Source organism: Nerophis lumbriciformis, linkage group LG33 (assembly GCF_033978685.3).
Source record: "Nerophis lumbriciformis linkage group LG33, RoL_Nlum_v2.1, whole genome shotgun sequence".
In the NCBI taxonomy this organism is placed as follows: Eukaryota; Metazoa; Chordata; class Actinopteri; order Syngnathiformes; family Syngnathidae; genus Nerophis; species Nerophis lumbriciformis.
In genome coordinates, this window is record NC_084580.2 from 5,302,501 (window position 1) to 5,319,218 (window position 16,718).

Below are 16,718 nucleotides of genomic sequence, written 5' to 3' on the forward strand. Positions count from 1 at the left end.
GGTGCAATTAAAATACAAGACAAACAATAGATATCGTATTTATGCATTCATTTTAACATTACAAACAACAGTGCAACAGTAAAAAACAGTGTAAGCTTTTGGGACTGATTCAATATCTTAATGGCCCATAGGTAAAAACTGTTTAACTCTGTTTGTCCTGCTCTTGTGTGACTGAAATCTCTTCCCTGATGGCAGCAAGGTGAATAAGTGCTTACCAGGGTAAGAGCTGTCTTGTGTCAGGCTTGCCCCTGACAGTTTGGTTGTGTTTTAGTTTTTCCTCTGTGTGTGTAGTATTTCCTGTCAGTGCTCTTGTTTGGTTCTGTTTCCTGTTTGTCTCCCCGAGTGCTGTGTCCCCTCAGCTGCGGCTGATTGGCATCTGGCCACACTTGGTGTCAATCAGCCAGCTGCTATTTAAACCTGCCTTCCCCTCCAGTCAGTGCTGGATTATTGTCATTGTCATTGTCGCTAATACTTGTTGTCACTACTACCTGTCGTTGTAGCTCTGTCTACTTTTGTTCACTCTGCTCATGTCCTTCGTGCCACAGTAAGTGTTTTTGTTTCTTGTCCACAGTTAGCATTTTTGCTATTTTTGTTCATAGCCAAGTTTGTTCTCCGCCTTGTGCGCGCCTTTTGTTGCTACCCTTTTGTTTTGTTTTTTGCCATAGTGTTTAATTAAATCATGTTTTCTTGCTCAATGCCTGCGGTCATCTCTGCATCTTGGGGTTCATCACCAACAAACTCTGACATAATAATCCAGCCTAGTACGAACCTCGCGGAGATTTCCTTGGCGGAGAGGCTTAACAAAGCGTTATCATTGATGGCCGAATCCAAAAAAAGCTTTGCCTCGTTTTGCAATCCCTCCCACCCATCCCTGTCCTATGTTGGCTTCTCGGGGGACGTCTGGGATCCGTCCCTTGAGGGGGGGGCTATGAGTGGCTGTGCAGCTAGGGAGGCACAGCTACTTCTTGCCCCAGTGGGTCTGCAAAAGACGGCGCCATCATCTCAAGTGGGTCTGCAACCTACGCCACCATCATCTCCGGTGGGTCTGCAACTTACGGCGCCATCATCTCCGGTGGGTCTGCAACCTACGTCACCATCATCTTCGGTGGGCCGGCAGACGCCACCATGCGCTACGGTGGGCCGGCAGACGCCACCATGCGCTCCGGTGGGCCGGCAGACGCCACCACGCGCTCCGGTGGGCCGGCAACAGACGGCGCCATCGTCTCCGCTGGGCCGGCAACAGACGGCGCCATCGTCTCCGGTGGGCCGGCAACAGACGGGGCCATCGTCTCCGGTGGGCCGGCAACAGACGGCGCCATCGTCTCCGGTGGGCCGGCAACAGATGGCGCCATCGTCTCCGGTGGGCCGGCAACAGACGGCGCCATCGTCTTCGGTGGGCCGGCAACAAACGGACGGCGCCATCGTCTCCGGTGGGCCGGCAACAGACGGCGCCATCGTCTCCGGTGGGCCGGCAACAGACGGCGCCACCGTCTCCGGTGGGCCGGCAGCAGAGGGCGCCACCGTCTCCGGTGGGCCGGCAGCAGAGGGCGCCACCGTCTCCGGTGGGCCAGCAGCAGAGGGCGCCACCGTCTCCGGTGGGCCAGCAGCAGAGGGCGCCACCGTCTCCGGTGGGCCAGCAGCAGAGGGCGCCACCGTCCTCGTCTCCGGTGGGCCAGCAGCAGAGGGCGCCACCATCCTCGTCTCCGGTGGACCAGCAGCAGAGGGCGCCACCATCCTCGTCTCCGGTGGGCCAGCAGAGGGCGCCACCACCATCGTCTCCGGTGGGCCAGCAGAGGGCACCACCACCATCGTCTCCGGTGGGCCAGCAGAGGGCGCCACCATCGTCTCCGGAGGGTTCTCCCACGCCGGCGGACAAGCCGCCTCGCCAATTGCGGCGGCGTTCAACTCGCCGTTGCCACCTAACTCTTCCCCGCTGGTTGCGGGGACACTTTGCCTGGTGGCCCACCTCCTTGTTCTCCCTCCACCCTCCTGTGAGTTTGGACTGTTTTTTTTTGGGGGGGGGGGGGGGGGGTGTTTCTAGAATTTCTGGTACAGTTTGGTTGTGTTTTAGTTTTTCCTCTGTGTGTAGTATTTCCTGTCAGCGCTCTTGTTTGGTTCTGTTTCCTGTTTGTCTCCCCGAGTGCTGTGTCCCCTCAGCTGTGGCTGATTGGCATATGGCCACACCTGGTGTCAATCAGCCAGCTGCTATTTAAACCTGCCTTCCCCTCCAGTCAGTGCTGGATTATTGTCATTGTCATTGTCTCTAATACTTGTTGTCACTACTACCTGTCGTTGTAGCCCTGTCTACTTTTGTTCACTCTGCTCATGTCATAGTTCCTTCGTGTCACAGTAAGTGTTTTTGTTTCTTGTCCACAGTTAGCATTTTTGCTATTTTAGTTCATAGCCAAGTTTGTTCTCCGCCTTGTGCGCGCCTTTTTGTTTTTGTTTTTGTTTTTTTCCATAGTGTTTAATTAAATCATGTTTTCTCGCTCAATGCCTGCCGTCATCTCTGCATCTTGGGGTTCGTCACCAACAAACTCTGACAGTCTGCCAGGATTTTATTTACTCTGCCAATGCAGTAAGAGCGTGCAATGTCCTCTCCGTTTGTATTTTGGGTTAAAAAAAAAAAAGCGTCCCCAAAGTGTCTTATCAATAGGCAGAAACTTCTTCCTGGGTGAGAATGATGTAGGTGGCGCTGTAAGCACACAAAGCTACTGGAACCACCAAAACTGAAAGGATAAACTATTCTCTAACCTTATTCTATATTCTCCGGTCACATGTCACAACAAAACGACAAAAAGCGATGAAGTAAGATGACGAAAGTGACTCTTTTGTTTGCACAGACAAGGTGGAATTACTTCTGCGTGTTACACTTAATACAACTGTGAAATATCAACAGAATGTTGAATCGGAGTCCTGAAGATTCTTTATCCACTGAAACTTGCCTGATTCTACAACTTCCCTCGTATGCTTACAGTCACAGCAGCGATAGTTTGCCTCTTGCAGTCTTGGAGTGAACAACTAAAGTAGAAATGCGCTTCTGGTAGGTTTAATAATATTTTAATCTTGGTGAGCTAACTGCTACGAGCTACTTGTTATGCTACATCTGAGCTAGTTTAGCTAGCATGGTGATGTAGGCTGACCATATTCTGAAATCCCAAAAAGAGGACACATATATGTGTGCTAAGGCGGGCAGCACGCCAAGGCGTGAAAATTTGCCAATGATACTTGCTTTATAAATAATATATTTGCCAATGAACTTGCTTTATAAATAATATATTTATTTAAATAAAGCATTTTTTCTCCTCTGTTGACAGTAGTGTTGGTGCTAGGAATTTTCAAAATGGGATTCCATGGACCACATCAAGTCATAAAAATGGGGTCCCACAGTACATTTTTGGGGTCCCACTTTTTTGTAAGCGTTTTGAAAACAAATGATAAACGTATGCATTGTCCTGTTATATCTCACATTCTATATTGTGTTTTGGAAAAAGGTTGTCATAAACGTTACTTAATTCATTAAAAGAAATAATAAAAAAAGAAAACAAATGTGTATACATATGTAAATGTATTCAGTTATTAACATTCATTCACTTTCTTCTTTCCTTCATGGATCTAAACTTTACCGCTGATGGTAGTTGTTTCTATATTTTTATTTAGTAAGTTGGAGGTGTATTTATTTCAGTATAAAAGTGTAAAAAGTGTTTTGCTTCGGTCATGAAATGATAATAATGGTGTGCCAGGGCATACATACATTTTATTTTTAACGCTTAAATCTCTGGAGTCTACATCAACTTCAGATCTATTCCTCATTTCAAAATGTTTTAGTTTTTTTTATGTTGTTTTTTTGTTCGTTTGTTTTCCGCCCTTTTTTGTCAAACAAAACTATGTTTTTTATGGCAAACACACAAAATATGCAAAATCTTCCACCAAAAATATTTTTCAAAGTGGAATATTTGATGTGCAGTAATCAGAACCTTGGATAGGTCAATAATTCATAATAACATTGATTTTGATTTAATATTATGTTTTGAGCAATGACAGTTTGAAAGAAAAAAACCCAGCTTTATTAGTCAACATTGTAAGTTTTTCTAAATTACATTTCACCTTTAAGTTTTTTTTTTTTCACTTTTGTTATGTTTTTGTTTATTTTAACAGTATTTTTAGAATGTGCCGTGGGCCTTTAAAACATTAGCTGTGGGCCGCAGATGGTTAAAAAAAAAAAATCTGCATCCTTTCATTTCAATGCGTTAAAAACACACAAAAAGTGCGTTAACGCCAACTCAACGTTGCTCAAACATTAATGTCACACAACACAACACACAAAATAAACATGCAAAGCTCACTTTATGAAGTTATTCCTCATCCACGAATCCCTCGAATTCTTCTTCTTCAGTGTCCGAATTAAACAGTTGGGCGGATACGGCATCCAACATGCTCCGTCTCGTCGAAGTTGTCATTAATCGAGTCTGTGTCGCTGCTGCTCTATTCCCATGTTCTACTGCGTGACTGATCGTCTTAAGTTTAAACTCTGCGTCGTAAGCGTGTCTCTTAATAGGAGCCATTTTGGAGTCTTTACATAAACAAACAAATGGAAATCAAAACGGCACGCCTCGCGCAGTCATATATCCCAGCATGCACCGCGCACTTCCTCTTCTTCTACGGGGGCGGCTGCTTACCGTAGAAGAAGCGCTTCTTCTTCTACGGTAAGTCGCCGCCAACTTCATTTTCCGTAGAAGAAGAAGTTCTCCTTCTACGGTAAGCAGCCGGAAAATGAAGTTGGCGGCTGCTTACCATAGTTGCGATACCTAAACTTTATGAAAATGAAGTTTAGGTTTGTTGTGGCTCAATATTGGTCCATATATAAGGTGCACTGGATTATAAGGCGCACTGTCAGCTTTTGACAAAATTGGAGGTTTTTAGGTACGCCTTATAGTGCGGAAAATATGGTACATGTGATTTTTTAATATTATTATTTATAAATTAGCAAAATAAAAATAAAAAACTTTTGACAATAGCATAATTCAAGATTCAAGATGCTTTATTGTTGTCCATTCTTTAACATGTACAAGACACATAAGAACTGAAATTTCATTTTTGGCAGTAGAGTATTGTGTAGAATTTTGAGGAAAAAAATTAATGTATTCCATTTTGGAATAAGGCTGTAACATGACTAAATGAGGAAAAAGTGAAGCGCTGTGAATATTTTCTATATGCACTATGTCATTATAATGCCAGTGGCTGCTCACTGAATCTAAAAGTTCCTTACCATTTGGTGGAAAAGGGTCTTTCGATACAGTGGAGAATATAAGTTTGTATTATTTATTTTTTTAATGAACGGTTTTCTTGGTGTGTGTGGTCCGAACTTCTTTGAGATAATTAACTATTTCCCCCTTTGTAATTTAGGATTTGTCCATCGTTTTTAGAATTGTTCACTAATTAGCAGAGGTGGGTAGAGTAGCCAGAAATTGTACTCAAGTAAGAGTACTGTTACTTTAGAGATTTATTACTCAAGTAAAAGTAAGGAGTAGTCACCCAAATATTTACTTGAGTAAAAGTGAAAAGTATGTTGTGAAAAAACTACTCAAGTACTGAGTAACTGATGAGTAACATACACACTCATATCATATATATATATATATATATATATATATATATATATATATATATATATATACATATATACATATATACATATATATATATATATATATATATATATATATATATATATATATATATATATATATATATATATATATATATATACATACATACATACATATACCGGTACATTGATATATACAGTATATAATTTATAAGTATTTATTTTGCTGTTTTTGTTTACATGTTAAAGGTGTTTTAATGAATATACATGCATGTTTAACATATAGATTCCTTTCTTTAATGAAGACTAGAATATAAGTTGGTGTATTACCTGATTCTGATGACTTGCGTTGATTGTAATCAGACAGTCGTGATGATAACGTCCACGTTTTCAAATGGAGGAGAAGAAAAGTTCCTCCTTTCTGTCTAATACCACATGAAAGTGGTGGGTTTTTGGCATCCTATTTGTCCAGCTTCCATATTTGTTCTTATACACTTTGCAAGAAATATATTGGCGTCAAACTCCGTAGCTTGCTAGCTTGTTTACGCTGGCTTTCGGAGACTCTTGTTTTGAAAGCGCAGGCGCGATGGCGCGGCACTTTTATTGTGAAGACAGGAACGTCCTCATGTGCGGTCAGTCTTGAGGCTTTTGACGGTACGGTTGAAATAAAACAAGTATCTTTTTTCCTTCACACTTTTGATTGATTGATTGGAACTTTTATTAGTAGATTGCACAGTACAGTACATATTCCGTACAATTGACCACTAAATGGTAACACCCCAATAAGTTTTTCAACTTGTTTAAGTCAGGTCATGTGACCACCTGGCTCTGTTTGATTGGTCCAACGTCACCAGTGACTGCATCTGATTGGTGGAACGAAGTGAAACGTCACCAGTAAGGCAGGTACTTTGAAGGTCTGTCTGACAGACCAAAACAAACAAAGCGTGCATTAACAGATCGATAAAAATTAGTAGCGAGTAGCGAGCTGAATGTAGATAAAAGTAGCGGAGTAAAAGTAGCGTTCCTTCTCTATAAATATACTTAAGTAAAAGTAAAAGTATGTTGCATTAAAACTACTCTTAGAAGTACAATTTATCCCAAAAGTTACTCAAGTAGATGTAATGGAGTAAATGTAGCGCGTTACTATACCCACCTCTGCTAATTAGCTGAAATCGTGCATAGAGCTCCTGAGCGACGGTGATTGTAAAATGACAATAGTACAAATATGAAAAGTAAACGCTTACAAAAACAAATAGGGATAACATACCATTCTTGAGGAAGATGTAAAGCAGTATTATGCGTATCTTATCAGAGATACTGACGTTGGCATCCAGTAAGATAGGGACAATAAGCCTCATAGGATCCTTAATCTTCTCTCCCTCTGCATCTGTGGCCATTGCCAGGTCCTTTCAGAAAGGAAGAAAATAAAATGTCAGGCTGTCCATACATATCTAACTGTTCAGGGAGATGGAGCCTATACGAGCTGATTTTGGATGAATAGACTCCACCCTGGATTGGTCACCAGTCAACCACAGGGAACATATAGAGAAAGACAGCTATTCACCCTCACAATCACACAGCCACTGAGTGTGGGCTGAACCCCATGCTACCTGCACTAAAGTCAGGCAAAAAATAATATTCGCAAAGCTTCAAGTCAAATGCAAGAAATACATTCTAATGCTCTGCTGAATGAATGAATAAATTAATGGATGGACAAATGGTTCTCAATCTAATAAAAGTAAAGAAATAGAGCTAAGAAGTATTTGATAACAGCAATATTATAATAGTGAATTATTTAGTTATCCTCTCGATGAGTAACCTGTAATAAAACTTATTAGAGCATATGAATGAAAAATAAAAATCCAAAGATATCATCCTCTCATCTTTACCATCTAAAAATCAGAATCAGATTTATTGGTCAAGTATGTTGAATACATAAGCAATTTTACTTTGTAGACTGTGCTCTCTTGGTTCAATGCAAGAAACATGAAAAACACAACAACTACAAGAGAGCACAGTAAGCTTGCGTATAGTCAAAACAGGGCTAAAAAGTTGCATACAGTGTTTTCCACACAAAGTATATACTCTATAAAAACACAATCTGATGTAAAGCAAGCTTTGTACATATGTACTCTTTGGAGACATCACAGGCAACAGACATGGTGAAGTAAGCTTATATGTTAGAAATTAATTTTTTGCCATGGACACGAATAAAGCTGTATCTATAAAGAAAGCATGTATGTCTTACATTTATTCACTTATTCTGTGATTTCTTTCAATTATTGCATTAACCGCCACGTCATTATTTATTTGAAAAAATGTGGAAAGCGTTGCTATCCGACATTAGACTGACAATTTAACATTAGCAAACCTAGCGTTTTCTTACACCTACTATTCTGCCCAGGGAGTGCCATATAACACCACTGGGGTAATTAACAACTCATTGGGGCCACCTTTCTTATATACCGTATTTTCCGCACTATAAGGCGCACCTAAAAACCACAATTTTTCTCAAAAGCTGACAGTGCGCCTTATAACCCGGTGCGCTTTATTACGATTCATTTTCATAAAGTTTCGATCTCGCAACTTCGGTAAACAGCCGCCATCTTTTTTCCCGGTAGAACAGGAAGCGCTTCTTCTTCTACGCAAGCAACCGCCAAGGAAAGCACCCGCCCCCATAGAACAGGAAGCGCTTCTTCTTCTACTGTAAGCAACCACCCGCCCCCGGAAGAAGAAGAAAAAACGCGCGGATATCACCGTACGTTTCATTTCCTGTTTACATCTGTAAAGACCACAAAATGGCTCCTACTACGCGACAAGGATCCGGTTCATAAAAAGACGCAATCTCTCCATCCGCACACGGATTACTACCGTATTTCACAGCAACTGATATTCCTGTGAACCGCACTGTGGAACGGGAGCACGTACGGTGAATATTCGCACCACAGGGAATGAGAAGTCATCCTTCACTGTGGTTCTAGCTTGCCATGCTAACTTCCACCCATGGTGATATTCAAAAGGAAGACCTTGCCAAAAGAGACCTTTCCAGCCGGCGTCATCATAAAAGCTAACTCAAAGGGATGGATGGATGAAGAAAAGATGAGCGAGTGGTTAAGGGAAGTTTACGCGAAGAGGCCGGGTGGATTTTTTCACACAGCTCCGAAGGCGAACACACCTTCACTAAGACGGGCAGACAGCGCCGGACGACATACGCCAACATTTGCCAGTGGATCGTAAATGCCTGGGCAGATATTTCGGTCACAACTGTGGTCCGAGCTTTCCGGAAGGCAGGATTCACAGAACAACAGCGACACTGACTCCGATGACTTCGACGAGACGGAACCGGCCATTTTGGATACCACGCTTGCGCAACTTTTCAATTCGGACACCGAAGACGAAGAATTCGAAGGATTTACGAATGAAGAATAACTTCAGAAGGTGAGCGCTATGTTTATTTTGTGTGTTGTGACATTAACGTTCGAGCAACATTATGTTGTTATTGCTCTACACCATTTTGAATTTTACTATGTTTGTGATTGCACATTTGCGTACATTTTGGGACAGAGTTGTTAGAACGCTGGTTTTCAATATATTATTAAAGTTTGACTGAACTATCTGACTGTTTTTTTGACATTCCCTTTAGCGCAGCGTAGGCGCGGCTTATAATCCGGGGCGGTTTATTGGTGGACAAAGTTATGAAATATGTAATTCATTGAAGGTGCGGCTAATAATCCGGTGCGCCTTATAGTGCGGAAAATACGGTAAATGCAGCCATTAGATTGAAACGTGCTGCTAGAGTACCAGTGACTCTACCTTCATCTACCCATTTTTTACCTTTATTGCAGACAAACACATGAAGTCCTTGTTTAAAAAATTAAAACAATAATTAAAATAAATAAAAATATATATAAAGATATGTGGAAACTGTAAAAGCAGCAGGGCCTTGAGGTGGATAAATACTTGAAATACAGAGTCAGTAAAATGGCACACATTTCACTGACTCTGTCGACTGAGAAACAAAGATGCCGGAAGGTAACAGCACTCAGCCAGCTTTGGACATGATCCTGGTCAACTCCTGTGACTCCGATGGAGAAGAAATACACCTTTAGCTGAGTTCCGACTCTGACATTTCTTCTGGTAAGATTTGATAAAGATTCCATTTTTGTTTGCTGATTATGGCAGGTCTGATTATGTCAAGCCACCCGTCTGGTGGCTTGACAGTGACGGAAAAAGATGGCACAGTGTGGCGTGAAGAACAGGTCGGAAGGCCTCTTGATCACAGCCTAATTGAATGTCACACCACAGATGGAGAGCCAACTTGCTGTGGCCAGAAGAAAGGTGTCAAGTCGCTTACAGAGTTTCCTCTGTTTCATAACTCTGGAAAATTTTCGGACCATTCAGGAGTGGACTGTCCAGCTTTCACACCAAACACAGCATGGAAACTGGTTCATTGCTGTCCCTGAACTAATGGTGTTCATTGCCATCCACCTCCTGCGTGGGATTGTCCACCTTCCATCACTGCATGACGCATGATCAGCAAAACTGGGAGTACCCCTGATCAACACGATTATGGCGCGAAACCGCTTACAGGACATCCTGCGACACCTACGGGTCAATGACAAGGACACACATGGTGAACGAGTTGCGAAACTTGCGACTGACCAGTATGCTGCAGTCACTGACTTTTGTTGCCAACTGCATCATTTCTTACGAGCCAGGCAGGCACGTCACCATGGATGAGCAACGTTTTCCAACTAAGACTCGCTGCTGTTTCCTGCAGTACATTGCAATGAAACCTGACAAGTTTGGCATCAAGTTCTGGCTGGCATGTCACCTGAAATCCAAGTATGTGTGCTACATCAACCCATATCTCGGCAAAGACCACAGTCGTCCTACGGGGGAGAGACTATCTGAAAATGTGGTGATGAAGCTTATGCACCCCTTTATGGACAAAGGAAGATTCGTTACCACAGACAATTTTTAATTTCATTGTCACTAGCGCAACGACTGCTCAACTGGAAGACCACCCTCCTTGGCACTGTCAATACGATTTGCCGGGAGCTTACAGATTCTGCCAAAAATACTTTGGACCGTAAGGAATTCAGCACACATGTGTTTTTAACCTCTAGTGCCACACTGACTGTGTATGCGCCTAAACGGAGGAAGACTGGCTGCATTCCCAGTAGCATGCACAGTGTGGTGAAGACTAAGGATACCCGGAAAAAAAAAAGGCTACGACAGTCACCGACTATCATAGCACAACATGCAGTGTGGACCAGATGGTGCGAAAGTACACTGTGCGTTCAGGAACATGGCGTTGGCCACTCGCTGTGTTTTACAATAGGATTGTTATTGCAGCGCTGAATGCACATGTGCTTTATCAAGCATGAACTGGGGTCAAGAAGAGACGAGTGGACTTCTTAGTGGAGCTTGCAAGCGAGCTTGCAGTCTCATATGGCAGCCAAGGAGGCAATTAAGGAAAACCTTACCTGACACCGGAAAAAGGGAATTGTGCCAGGGGAAGTGTTGGTGCAAGAAAAATCTAAGTAAGATTAAATATCTCAAATAAGGGTGATATTGGCTTATTTTCTGTCTGATAAGATACTTTTTCTCACTAAGCAGATTTTATGTTAGAGTGTTTTACTTGTTTTAAGGATTTTGGTCCTAAATGATCTCAGTAAGATATTACAGCTTGTTGCTGAGATTTTATGACCTATATTGAGTAAAACATGCTTGAAACTAGAATATCAACTGTTGCAAAGCTGTGTCATCTACACTCACAAGTATAAAACTACTTTTTTAAAGTAATAATTACTTATTTCAAGCATGAAAAAAAAAAAACATGACTTTGACACAAATGTGTCTCATAATTAAAACAGATGACAGCCAAATGGACTTTGCTGTTTTATTTTCAATGAAACAATAGAAAATTCGTACTCATATAGTAGTACAGTTGGCACAGTACAGCAAACTGACAGTTAATATTTAAACATTTAACATGTGACATTTCTAACAATTTTGAACAGATATAGTTCATGCACATTCAGATAAGTTCTTCAAAATTACAATTAAAAAAATGTTGGCCGGGGGCCGGGCTGTATATATACACACTAATTGACTGAAAGAGCACGCACTTGGCGCGATGATGTCATGTTATCGATGGAAAAATACATTTTTAGACAATATGATTTGCCTGAGCGGCTAGGAGACCCTGAGAGTATAAGCGGTTGCCTTGTTGCCTTTCCATTAAGAACAATACATTTGTTTTTAGTATAAGTTTGCTGGTTTCAAGAAATGTAATGCCGAGCGCATATCATTATGTCAAGATAATGGCAGTAGCGTTTACTTAATTTAAAAATATTTTTAAACACATTGAGCAAAAAGGTCTAATGTTTTTTTTTCTACCAAGAAAAGTGCACTTGTTATTAGTGAGAATATACTTATTTTAAGGTATTTTTTGGGTTCATTGAAGTTAGCTAATTTTACTTGTTTTGGAAAGTCTTGACAAGCCAAATGTTCTTGTTCTATTGGCAGATAATTTTGCTTAGTTCAAATAAAATACCCCTAATTTTTGTATTTTTTTGTTTTGTTTTTGAACACTGACTTTTTGCCGTGTATGTGTGATGAGACACAAGTAGGGGATTTTATTTTTTATGTTTCATTGCCATGCATGATTTAGAGTGTTTTTATTGTTGTGGATTTTAATTGCAAGTTTTTATTGTTGTGGAATTTGATTGTATTTTTAGTTGCATGTTTTTACACTTTGCGGACTTTGATTGTATTTTTAATTGCATGTTTTTACACTTTGGAATTTGATTGTCTTTTTAATTGCATGTTTTTACTCCTTGTGGACTTTGCTGGTATTTTAACACGTTGCCCCTTTTAGCTTGCTGCCCCTGACAACCAAAGTGCCCAATCAAACGGCACCTGAGATCAGACGCACCTGTGGAGCATTAGGACTGCACACATTTAAAAGGGAAGCATCCAACAGGCTACAGAAGGAGGAAGAGCGACCGAGGAAGCGACCGAGGGAAGCGACAGCAGAGCGATCGGGGAAGAACCGACAGGCTTTGCCAAGAGCGACCGGGTGGACGCATGCAGGCTGGGAAGGAACCCCCAGACTACACAGCAGACCCCGCAGGCTACCGGAGCGAACCCCAAGAAGCCCACAACACGCAGGGGCAGAGGAAACTCTGCCTCCGAAGTAAGTGACGTGTGTTGTGGATCTGTGGGGGCAACCAACTGCCTTGGGCTGTGGGCTTGCGGGCTTGCGGGCTCGTGCGTTGTACGCTGGCTGTGTGGTTCTGTGGACAGGGGGCGATTGGGACCCAAAGACCTGCGGCGACCCCCGGGAGCGACCAAGAGGCGGAGCGAGACGGGACGGGTACGGCCACGTAGGTCCCATGAGTGACCGGCGATTGGCGAGGAGAGTGGGCGTACCCAATACTTCGACGCGGAACTACAGCAGGGGCAGGGTTGTGTGTAAGTGTGGCGTCAGCCCGGAGAGCGTCTCCGGTAGAGATGCGCGGATAGGCAATTTATCTCATCCGCAACCGCGTCAGAAAGTCGTCATCCATCCGCCATCCACCCGATGTAACGTTTGATCAAAACTGCATCCGCCCGCCATCCGCCCGTTGTTATATATCTAATATTAATTTAAAAAAAAAAAAAAAAGGGTGAAAACTACGCGAATTGCACCTTGTGCAGACAAAATTTTTCGATCGGACACGGAGGAATTAGCGATGTAAAAGACCACGTTGGGACAAAAAAACACAAGTCTAATGCCGTTGCTAGCGATACAAGTGGAAAACTTTCAACGTTTTTCGTCGCCCAAACAGATTCTTTGGATGTGATAAATGCCGAAGTTTTATTTACGGAGGCAATAATTGAGCATGGACTTCCAATCGCACTGGCTGATCACATGGGACAGTTAATAATGTAATGCAACCTTTAAAAATCATTACGCGGTGATCGCGATCCCAAAAATAAACTTTTCTTGCATGATGTCCAGAAAATTTCGCTTTATATTACTATAGAGTCCTTTTAACGAATGAGTTTGATGGTTTATCACAAACCTTAAATGAAATTCCATGGCCACCGTCCTGCTCTCTATATCAACCAGGGTGAGCCCCACCCCTTTCGTGAGCGCACTGAGCGCGGAGTGACCCCTTTTACGCGCCCCCGGCAACAGGGGTGGCAAGCAGGTAAGCTGCGCGGGCGGAGCGCGCGGAGTGACCCATGTTACGAGCCCCCGGCCACGGGGGTGGCGGGCAGGTAAGCTGCTTACCTGCTGCGCGTGACGCCGGCCGCGGCGAAAGCGGACGAGGCGGGGTGTCGGTGCGGTGGGCGCGGTAGTGACCCTGGACGTGCGTCGGGCCCTTCTCGCGGATCGCCTCAGCTACGGCTCCCGGTGGGGCCCTCTCGGGGGAAGGGGCCTCGGTCCCGGACCCCGGCGAGGCGTCCCTTCTCCGCTCCGTAAAAGTGTCCATCTCTTTTCTTTTTTTTTCTTCTGTTGTGGCATATGCTGCAGGTGCCTGCTCGTTTTTCGTATGTGGGTAACAACATTTAACTATGTATATATATTTCCGAATTGGTTTAACTGCCACCCGCAAAAAAACAAACAAAAAAAACAAAAACAAAAAAAATATCTAATTAATCCACCCGACCCGACCCGCGAGCGGATAAAATCTTATTTTTTTTAATTTCATCCGCCCGATCCGCGGACTCCGCGGTTGTGTCCGCAAACCGCGCATCTCTAGTCTCCGGAGTTTTAGAAGATTTTATCCCCGTGGCCTGCCTCTGTTTTAATTCTGTGTGCAGGAGGACGCCGTGGAAGTGGGTGGAGCCAGGACGCTGAACCACTACGCCTGTCGCGACTGTACCCTCACCATAATATTGGTTACCAATTGGTATTTTTATTATTGACAACTGGACGGTTTAATGTGTATTGTAATAAAGTGCGAACAAGCATAATCATGTTCCCTTATTTTAGACTGCTGCTCTCACTACATTGGGTTCTTAATATTATTTGTTTTAAGCAACATTTTTATTAGATTTTAATATTCCACCACTCGGGTCCATTATATATGCATTGTTTTTATTGTAACATGTTCACATGTGGCCAATGCAAAAAGGAGATGTTGTGACTGTGCCAAGTACTGTATGTACTGACAATCTCAAAGCAATACATTTCACCACGAATGCAAACATAAAGTGTGTTGACCTCTTACGACGTTCTGTTGTGATCACAAAGGTGGAAATAGCATTACTATTTTTGTTGAACACATAAAGTGATCATTTTATAAATGAACATTATAACATGAAGTAAAAAAATATATAAAATGTTTACATTGTATACATAATAAAAAAATACACACATGTTGTATTGCAACATGTGCAACCTCACTCTTGTTACAATTCAAAACACATTCTCCCGACCCCCCGGCTGAGTAGAGCGGAATGGCCTCACTTTCTAAGAACTACCACACTCGAGTTTAGTTATAGGAACTACTCTTCCCCATAGGGACTTTTTTTTTCACTTTTGTACATGGCTGGGGATTATGGGGACCTTGGTAAGAAACATGTGTGACGCATATCCGTGTGACGTATTACTTTAGCGCCTTACCCACCACAGTATCCAACAACCCGCCCGCAAAAAGTGAACAAAGAAATAACACAAGCAAGAATGGAGATCTCGGAAGCTACTGTGTTGATGAACGTCTGCTTGCAAGGAATAATAACAATGGGTGCTAAAATTCGGCATCTAATATTAATAGAAGAGCAAACCGAGGAAGGAAGGGCACAAAGAATCCAGCGACAGGCGATATTTCTTCGTTTCATAGAAGACGAAAGGATAGCAATACGCCGCAGACGAAAAAGACAACAAGTAAGTCACTTATTAATTACCGTATGTGCTGATTCTATAGGCCTACGTATCCTATAAGTAAACATTCCAGGTGGTATTTGACTGTTAGTATTGAGCAGATTGCAATGTGTGGATATTTTATAAGTTATGCATTGTGTAACACGTATTCTCGTTGTATTTCAGATGTTGCTGCAACTCATTGCACAACAGTCCTTACCGTCCGTCTGGGTCCGGACTAAAGTAGAAGACAGGTGGAGAAGGGTTGTCTCCAGCTTTACCGATGAGCAGTGGATTGAAAATTTTATTAACAAATTATCCATTTTTCGCTGGCTGTGTCCATTTCTCCTGTTGCTGTTGCGATCTTGTAAACAACTCTCTGGGACTTTTTTAAAATGGCGGATCTGTGTTGTGGCTAGGAGAAGCGAAAGGGGCGTAGCTAGTCAGTTCAACCAATCACCAAACACCTACGTATTTTAGTTCCTATGGAACTCAGTTTTGACCCTGTCTCAGAGTAGGAGCTAAAATGGTCCCTAGTTTCCATATGTCGGAACACGACGAAAGAAGGCCCAGGGACTCAGCAGGTTATAGGAACTCCAAAAAGTCCCTACAGTCGGAAAACGACTAATAGTGACAAGATTGGCTGTTCATACCCACCGTTTGGCACCACCTTGGGCATGGAAGGTAGAAGTTCTGGTAGTTCTGGTGACAATTTGTCACTCAAATGTAATAGCGCTTGTACCTGCTTTTCAACATATGCATGGAAAGTGTACGAGCCTAAAAACTACCTAGGTTAATTTGCATTAGTATGGAAGGTGCTTTATGTTTATTCAGCCAGAGGGGACTATTTACCGCGTGGCGCAGTGGAAGAATGGCCGTGCGCGACCCGAGGGTCCCTGGTTCAATCCCCACCTAGTACCAACCTCGTCATGTCCGTTGTGTCCTGAGCAAGACACTTCACCCTTGCTCCTGATGGGTGCTGGTTAGCGCCTTGCATGGCAGCTCCCTCCATCAGTGTGTGAATGTGTGTGTGAATGGGTAAATGTGGAAGTAGTGTCAAAGCGCTTTGAGTACCTTGAAGGTAGAAAAGCGCTATACAAGTACAACCCATTTATCATTTATTTATCATTCTATAAATATGCAAATGTTTATAGGGCAAGTTTAAAGTAATTAATAATTAAGTCACACTTTAATTCATTGCAATTACTATATTTGTTTGATAATTTGGAGAAATGTACAATTCCACAT

At 42.6% G+C, this 16,718-nt stretch overlaps 1 protein-coding gene across 8 annotated transcripts in view; it reads right to left on the reverse strand.

Moving 5' to 3' along the window:
• The window catches only part of stxbp1b (syntaxin binding protein 1b), a 161,238-nt gene that overhangs the window by 29,242 nt on the left and 115,278 nt on the right, over nucleotides 1-16,718 (reverse strand). For all 8 annotated transcript variants that reach the window (XM_061928641.1, XM_061928637.1, XM_061928638.1 and 5 more), the window contains one exon: nucleotides 6,876-7,014. In XM_061928641.1, coding sequence (XP_061784625.1) covers nucleotides 6,876-7,014 — 139 coding nt within the window. The remainder of the gene's footprint in view (nucleotides 1-6,875; nucleotides 7,015-16,718) is intronic.